Raw genomic sequence first — 8,278 nt, 5'->3', positions numbered from 1 at the left:
GCCAGGTCACATTTAGTCATTAAGTTAAATACTTATTATACGACTTTTATCTTTGGGTTTTTGCTCTCGAGGGCCAGAGGCTGTTGATCAACAGTCTGACAGCTTGAAAGAGTTTATTTCCTCCACAACATAAAGAGCTGGCAGAGCGACGCTCCGGCTTGTTTGGTTTTGCAAAATAGGGAGGGACAATAAACATGAGAATAGCTTGAGAGCAATTCCTGAAGCAGCAACAATAACCTCGTACATATTGAGGAAGTGGATGAGTTGATTAAACACAGAATGTTTTCTTTTGTGATTGTTTCTGGTCTGCCAGCAAAATGTTACCAATGTTAAGTTAAATCACTTAAGTGTTGTAGCAGCATGTTCGAGGGCTAATGTGTTAATAATTAGCACAAGTGCTTTCAATCCATAATATTTTGATGTAGTCACGGCTGGGCCACACATCCTACCTCTCCTCGCTGAACTGTGGCGTGCTCGCCATTGGGTCAGGCAGGTGTATGGGCGTCAATCACAGCTGTCAATCATCACGTCTCAGCCCGTTTTTATAGCATCAAATAACTAATCAAACCCAAACTGATCAGAAAAACTTGAACAAACATCGCGTCTCACCCGCTAACACGTTGCTGCACATGCTGTTAAACTCCTAACCCTTTTACCTACCGGGGGTGACGCACACTAAAAGGCGTTTAACAGGGTGTGTAGACTGAAAACAGCAAGGAGCCGTGTTTCTGTTGTTTCACGACACGCACAAAATGGTTCTATTCGGCTTGATATTATTTGCTGTAAGACCCAGGGTACTTCCAATGAAAGTAGCCCCTCTCAGGTGACGGAAAGGAACACTTCTATGGAATCGAACGCTTGAATGTAACAGAGCAAAGATTAAACGCCAGTGCAAACTGGCCCGGCTGGTGCTCAGTGGCCGTCTGTGTTTACAGGCCAATCACAGGTGAACTTTAACAAAGCTGCGGGGTAAACAGTGACATTTAATGTTCACACGAGCGCACAGTGGTGCTGTTCAACACTTAAAGACTAACCAAGCTAATTATTTCCTGTTTGTCAGAATTCTACATCATCTACATCTGAGAGAAATAACATCTTAACGTTGAACATTAATGCTCGACGCACTGCTTGCTCTGGTACGACAAACTTTAGAGAGATTTAGCTGCGAAACAGACTTGACCCTTCTTCACTTGTGCTGTTGTTCTGCTGTATTTTAGTATTTAACATTATTACGTAGTTGTCAAGTCGTGTAGATGTTTTCTTAATTCAGAATCAGAATCAGAAATACTTTATTGATCGCGGGGGGAAATTGTACAGTACCGGTGCTCCCATTCAAGAGTAGAAAGCAGCATGATTTAGAACTAAGACAAGTATAAATATAAATATAGATTAAATAATGAGGTAGTAGTTGTTGACTGAGAGGAGTGTCTGACCCTCAGAGGGAGGGGTTAAACAGTCTGATGGCCACAGGCAGGAATGATTTCCTGTGTCGCTCAGTTGTACAGGAGCAATGAGTCTCCCACTGAAGCTGCTCTTGTGTCCGACCAGTACGTCATGGAGAGGATGTGAGACGTCCTCCTCTCTGACACCACCTCCAGAGAGTCCAGCTCCACCCCCACAACGTCACTGGCCTTGCGGATCAGTTTGTCGAGTCTGTTGGAGTCCGCCACCCTCAGCCTGCTGTCCCAGCATGCAACAGCATAGAGGATAGCACTGGCCACCACAGACTCATAGAACATTCATCTGACGGAGTACGTTTTTTATTGTTTTGTTGAAAAATGTGACATTAGTGTGTATGTGTTATGCAAGTTCAGAGTCCTGTAGAATAAAATAGCTTGAAACAGGACGCGTGCATCTCTGTCTTCCTTTGGCCCGTGTGGAGAACAGCGAGGCCGAGGCTCAACCTGTCCCACGAGGGCATCTTGATGTGTCTCGGCGGTAACGCCCCCCTCGCCAACGTCACGGTCGATTCTAAATGATTGGCTGCATTTATTCCAACGGTGAAACAGTGATCAGCTATCTTGACAATGCACAAGCACACCGGTGTGCGTATGTTACTTAGGTCACTGATAGAACAGCCCAAGTCAGGGATTTAACCCATGCTATGTTCTATATGACCTCCTTTCAGTAACGTTATAGTCATTTAGCAGCGGTGGGTCAACACAGCAAGAACATTAGCTACCACTGCTTACGACAGCCTATATGGAAATGAGTAAAACAGCAGGGGCGACTAACCCGTTCTCACCGCTGGGCTGGGGCGCGCTTCAATCTGCCCCGGCCCAACAGCAGTTTGCTTTCTGTTTCTATTGTCTTGAAAGGAGATAATTAGTTACTGGAAATGAAGCAAGAACACTGGAGGAAATTTAAATTTGTTTGATGGAGACAATGCAATTTAACACAGTCCCAACACGAGGCATGAAGCTGCTGTGCTTCACAGGGAGTTTATAGCTATTTTAAATCCTTCACATAAAGAAATCATGCTTTGAGCGAGATATAGTATCATCTCAAGCGAGTGTAAAAACTTTCATGCGCATTCAAGAAACGTTTTCATGCAGCTTTCCTAATGCGATGCTTCAAAATGCCTTTATGGAAACGCAGCTGTTGTGTTTCATTCACTGCCTTTGCCCTTTGGAGATGGTGCCCTTCCTCCGCCTGCTGACAAATATCTCATTGTTTTCCTTTTCTAGCACCCAAAGTTAAGTTCTAGATAACCGTGCCTGTCACCGCCCTGATTCGCTGCCAGTTTACAGGTCTCAGGTGGTTCTACTGGGAGGAGGACCAGTCTGAATGTATGTTGTTCCACTGGGACATCAGTAAGAACACACAGCCAGTAGCTGACGAATACAGGAACAGGTGTCACGTCTTCAATACTGAGTTTAGTTCTGGACATATTTCCATTAAACCTGACGATGTTGCTGTTGGAGATGTTAGTTTCTATGATGAGCAGCAAAAAGTTACCAAAGTGCTTGAAAAATGGTGCAAATCCACATTGCAGGCTTCAGGTAAGTAAAGCAGCCTCTTTTTTTAGACACCAAAATGAGAATCTTCTCATATCAAAGGGCTGTAAATGTCCCCAGTTGTCCTCTCTGTCGCATTTCAGTGACTGGGTGGCTTATTTCTCACCTCCAGCGTGTTCAGAAACAGACTTCGGTGGACTGCTGAGGTGGAATAAGTGAATAACGTTTATGTAACGTCGCATTCACCTGCGGGAAGGGGAACGTTTCTCCGCACACAACTCGTTCAAGTGGTCCAAGACGCTCAGGGTGAGGGTTATCAGAAGAGTTTCAAACAGACAGAGTCTGAAATGTCACCACTAGATGGTAGTGAAAGTTAATACTAATAATAATACTAATACTAAGAGGTCGAACATGGTGGGCTGCACCAAACAGAGTGCAGCGTGACTGAGAACTGTGCGCTCACGCTGACGGCACGACAGAAAAAACAGGAAGCTGCTGCTTATTGTCCTCGCCCCCCCCCCCTTCCTGCTCACGGTGAAGTCTCGTGACCTTGAAAAAAGACCTGCAGTTGGTGTCGTTCACACACACGTGGTGTTGGTTGTGTGTGTTGTCAGTGAGCTCGGCCTCTCTCGGCAATGTCTGCTGTGTTAGTGGCATACTGTCTTCTGTTTGGTGAGTTTTCTGCATTTGTATGACATTTGTTCGTGAGCTTGGTGTGTGTGTGTGTGTGTGTGTGTGTGTGTGTGCGTGATAGAAATGCATTGTAATCTATTGTCATCTCTGGCATTTTGTAAAGTGTTGAACTATTTCATCACTCTCATCAAAGTTTGAGGGTCCTTCTGCTCTCTGTTACACGCAGTGCCCGGTGCAACGGCGGCGGTTGAAGTCAACGCTACTGTCGGCCAGTCGGTGGTACTCCCATGTGCTCTGGTGACCGCCGCTCCCGTGGACTTAAAGAAACTACGCTTTTACTGGCAGGATGAAGGAAATTATGTTTTGTACTCTTTTAACGAAGGGAAGGAGAGGCCCGAGCACGTGAATGAACTGTACCGAGGCAGGATCGCCGCCTTCCCGGAACACATGAGCGGAGGAAATGTTTCGGTCAAAGTTAAAAACGTAACACTTGGAGATAACCAAAAGCTGTTCCAGGTTTTTGCGGCAGTTTTTGATAGCGGAGGGACGAGGAGGTACAGCCTTAAACACATGGAAATCTGCCAGATTGCTGTCCATGTTGCAGGTAAGGATGGAGAGTAATTTGACGGATCAATACCACTCTGTCCGTTTGAACATGAGGCTACAACCAGCAGCTGGTTAGCTTAGCATAAAGACTGGAAACAGGGAGAAACAGTCGGCGTGGCTCCGTCCAAAACCTACCAGCACCTCTAAAGTTCACCAGGTTTATGTGCTGGACTATTTCTACGTTAGCTTATGCTAAGCTAATGGCATGCTGGCTGTAGCTTCAGAGATAAAATGTTAATTAGTGAGTTCAGAGGTGCTGGTAAGCAGGTCTTACTACCTTTGGACAAGCAAGTTGCCACGTTTTCAGTGTTTATGCCAAGCTAAGCTAACTGGCTGCTGGCTATATGCATTTCCCCAAAATGCCCTATTGCTCAATAACAGAAACACTGTTTTAGTCAGTGACCTATCTACACTCTCTTACTCATCAGTTCCTTTCAAGAGTGTGAGACTTGCTGTAAATGACGCAACAAGGGCTGCCGCCTGCACCGCCCACACGGGGTTCCCCAAGCCTTTGGTGAAGTGGAGACTCCAGCACCTGTTCAACAACTCTCTACACCTTTTAGACCAGGGGGGTGTACACACTACGACAGTGCAGGACCCTAAAGATCAGCTCTACAGTTTCAGCAGCACTATAAATATCCCCGGAGGCCGATACGAGTCTGTGACCTGCGTCGTCGACAACCCTACCCTGAATGTGACCGTGACTGCCACCCACGTTTTAAACACAGGTACGTGAACAGGAGCTCTGCAGTCGTCTGCAGCCGTCTGTGCGTGGTCGTGCAGTGTCCCTGACCCGATGGTTTACTCACAGCTTACTGCCACAGCATCCTGACACTCCTGTTGCATGCTGCACTTATGGCAGCAGGGAGTTTACGTCGAGATGGGGTTTTAATTCAAGCGATTTCACTGTTCCAAAGTAAAAAAAAAACAACCCACAATCAATTAGCATCGTCTTACATTTGTAATTTGATGGGTTTTAATTTCAAAATATACATTTCGGTAAAGTCAAAAAGTGAGAATCAGGAGGTTTGACATGCAAAACCTGAAGCCAAATCAATGCTTTCCTCTGTGCTGGACCTATACTGACATGTCGACTTCACTGTAATACTGACGTACCGAAGTCCAAGCAAGTTGTTGCACGAAGCCCTACATAAAAAAAGTGCAGTTACAGTCACAATAAAATTGAATGAATTGGTTTTACGATACATATTCACTACCCTGCTGCAAGAGTACCATTTTGGAACACACGAGGAGATGTTGATTCTATGAGAACGTGTCAGGATTTACTTGTGGCTTGTTTTAGTTGACAGATTGACAGCAATTCACCGACAGATTCTCCGTTCAAAATAAATAAAGCCTTCTGCCGGGAGAATTGTGACTGCTCAACAGCGAAAGTCTGATGTCTGTGTTTAAACCGCACCACTTGTTTCCAGCGTGATTCACGCTGAGTCACAAAACAGTAAAGGGAGGGCCAGAAGGTTTAGATTTCTGTGACAGAGGGCTAAAGCAGAACTCCTTTCTTCCTCTCACTGCCTGCAGGTGAAGCCCAGAGGAGCCCCCCCGGCTGGGCCGTAGGTCTGATGGTGGCTGCTGTTGTTCTACGAGCCTGAGCTGAGCAGCAGATGTGAGTTGTTCTCATTTATTGACAATTTTTGGACATTGATTTTTTTTTGGGGCAGAACTACACAACTCGTTGTTTGACAAATTATGGCCACATAAAAGTTAATGTGGCTAACGTGCTTTAAGATTCTTTTGTTTGTTTTTAAAAGCACTGCCCGGACTGGTGCCGGGTTACATCTCTGAACCGCTCGTCCCTTATTCCACCGAACCCCTCAGACCTGGCGGCCAATCGCTGCTCTCCATTCCTGTGCGGCGGGTCCATAACCAAAGGTGACAGAGCATTTGCAGTTGTTTGTCCTGAACGGGCCTTAACATTACATTGTGACCATGGTATGCTTATATATGCTTTTGTCACATCACTTATGTCCTCGTATTTATGTCTGTGTTTTTATTTAATCATTCCGCTGTATTTAATCTCTCTGTAAAGCACTTTGGTCAGTGTTAGTTAGTTAGTTTTTTCAATGTGCACAATAAATAAATTGACTTGACTTGACTTTTGACAACTTTATTATTACTGTTGGGTCTCTGTAATAACATTATAAAGAGTCGGTCTAGACCTGCTCTAGTTTGTAAAGTGTCATGAGATGACTTTGTTGTGATTTGGCGCTATATAAATAAAATTGAATTGAATTGAATTGAATTTATTGTGGCCTCTTTAAGCTGCTAAATGCTCCACTGTGTCTAACTTTGTCTGTGTGCTGTCGGGCGCTGGGCGGCAGGGCAGCCGGTTCATCAGAGCTCTTTTAGTGCTAACAGGTGGACAACAGGGCTGAAGAGAGCGTTGAGACTGAAAAGAACCCACAACAATCAGCAACAGGTAGTGAAGCCTCGATGTTGAGAGGAACTCCAGAGCTGGCTGAAAATTGTCTGTTTTCACATCACACACACACACTGACCAATGTTTTGGATGTTTGCTGCTTTAGGTACATTTCAATATCCATCTTTGGACATTTCACCCAAGTGGATAAAATGGCCAAGGGACAATGAATGGCTTCAAGGTATTAAATTAACATTTTGTCTGTTGTTCCTTTGTTTCCTGGAGGGCAGGGGGCTGTAGTTGCAATATTAAATGCCTATCTGAGTTTGGGCAGTTTACGTTGCACGGAACTTATATCTGTATGCGTCTTCCGTGACTTAAAGGGGACCTATTGTGCTCATTTCCAGCTTTATATTTTTATCCTGGGACTCCACTAGAGCAGCTTTGCATGATTCACAGTTCAAAAAAAAGTCCTGATTTATCTTCTACTGGCCCTTCGTGCAGCCCCTCGGTCAGCCTCCGTCTGAAACGAGCCCTTTGAGCTTCCGTCTCTTTAAGTTCTGGACGTCAAACTGTGAACCTAACGTCACTGAGCAACGTTGACGTGAACATAAACATGTTGTCTGTGCCTGGAGCACGTATTGGCCAAATACCTGCAAAACTAATTCTCATTAGCCTCTGCTGTTCTTCTGTTTAGTGGTAATTAGAATGCTAACATGCTAAACCAAGATGGTGGGGGTAGAGGTGTGAGTGAGAGCCAGTGAGGACAATAAAACTTGTTTTAACTAGTTCTTCTTCTGGCACATTGCTGCCAGCCCCTGGACTGTAGAAGAACAGCATGCAGCCTGAGAGACACATATAGCAAAGTGTAAAATGAAAGAGGTCTCATGAAAATCGAACGGATTTTAGACAGATACAAGACAGTTGGAATGACAAGGGCCTTGGTCTTTTTACCACTAGCTGGACCTTCAATTTGGAGGAAGGCCACCAGCCAGATCACGTTCTCATAGTCCGACGAATTAGGATCACCTGTACTTTAAATGTGTCAATGGACCAGTAACTGTAAAGTTAGTGAGTCCAAAAATACCATTCAGAGCCGGCATGGTTTAAGTGACGAAGCCTCCTCTGCACCCGCGTCCTCGTCTTTCTAACCTGTTGAAAACTTTGAAAGGCACCTAGGACTCATGGGGGCCAAGTCCTGGGATGCACTTGGTCAATACGCCCCTCCTCCCTTTCTGCACTGGTCCTTTGGAGCCCCCTTGTCCCTGGTTCCCATGTCTCTGCTGGGATTAATCCCTGAACCACAGGTGTGATAATCCCAAACAGAATGGCGCTGCTGAACACCGGGACTGACAGTGCTCAGGCCCCAGTCCGCTTTGATCAGGGGGCCCAACAGCTGTGTTCCTGTTGGTCCACGAACTGAGCCTAAGAGCTGCCTCCAAAGAAACAAAGAGGGCGAAACAAAGCGCACTTGTTCCACAGAGGGTGAGGATGCCGTTTCATAGACAGACCAGACTATGACCCAGTGTGAAGTGGAACCCTCTTTGCCGCAGTGTCCTGTTTCCATGACGCAAGTCTCAAAACCATGGAGCGTGATGACTGATGGAAACCTTGAGAAGAGGAAATCTTTCAGGGATTTACGTGGAGGCAAAGCAATAAACAGTGTCTGACTGAGGAAATGAAAGTTAATATGAATATATTAAGC

At 45.4% G+C, this 8,278-nt stretch overlaps 1 protein-coding gene across 2 annotated transcripts; it reads left to right on the top strand.

Annotated features, from left to right (window-relative positions):
- The first annotated feature begins 3,581 nt into the window (after positions 1–3,581).
- On the top strand, positions 3,582–6,456 carry LOC139292890 (ICOS ligand-like). 2 transcript variants are annotated; one of them, XM_070915288.1, is made up of 5 exons: positions 3,582–3,629; positions 3,817–4,194; positions 4,625–4,924; positions 5,736–5,818; positions 6,162–6,456. In XM_070915288.1, exons 1-4 carry the CDS (start codon positions 3,593–3,595, stop codon positions 5,804–5,806), a joined length of 786 nt encoding a protein of 261 aa, XP_070771389.1. In that variant the 5' UTR covers positions 3,582–3,592; the 3' UTR covers positions 5,807–5,818; positions 6,162–6,456. The 2 variants fall into 2 exon arrangements, with proteins under 2 accessions (XP_070771389.1, XP_070771391.1); XM_070915290.1 differs by having other exon boundaries at positions 5,736–5,820; positions 5,966–6,456.
- Positions 6,457–8,278: the final 1,822 nt, after the last annotated feature.

The sequence above is a fragment of the Enoplosus armatus genome, chromosome 11, assembly GCF_043641665.1.
Source record: "Enoplosus armatus isolate fEnoArm2 chromosome 11, fEnoArm2.hap1, whole genome shotgun sequence".
NCBI classification, from domain to species: Eukaryota; Metazoa; Chordata; class Actinopteri; order Centrarchiformes; family Enoplosidae; genus Enoplosus; species Enoplosus armatus.
Note: the sequence above shows the minus strand (reverse complement) of the source record. Positions and strands in the feature narration are given on the sequence as shown.

Excerpts from the sequence above, each read along its gene's own strand:
- LOC139292890 (XM_070915288.1), top strand. The coding sequence starts at position 3,593 with ATGTCTGCTGTGTTAGTGGCATACTGTCTTCTGTTTG. Across the intron at positions 4,195-4,624 it reads GATTGCTGTCCATGTTGCAG|TTCCTTTCAAGAGTGTGAGA; the intron begins GTAAGGATGGAG and ends CTTACTCATCAG. Across the intron at positions 4,925-5,735 it reads CACCCACGTTTTAAACACAG|GTGAAGCCCAGAGGAGCCCC; the intron begins GTACGTGAACAG and ends CACTGCCTGCAG.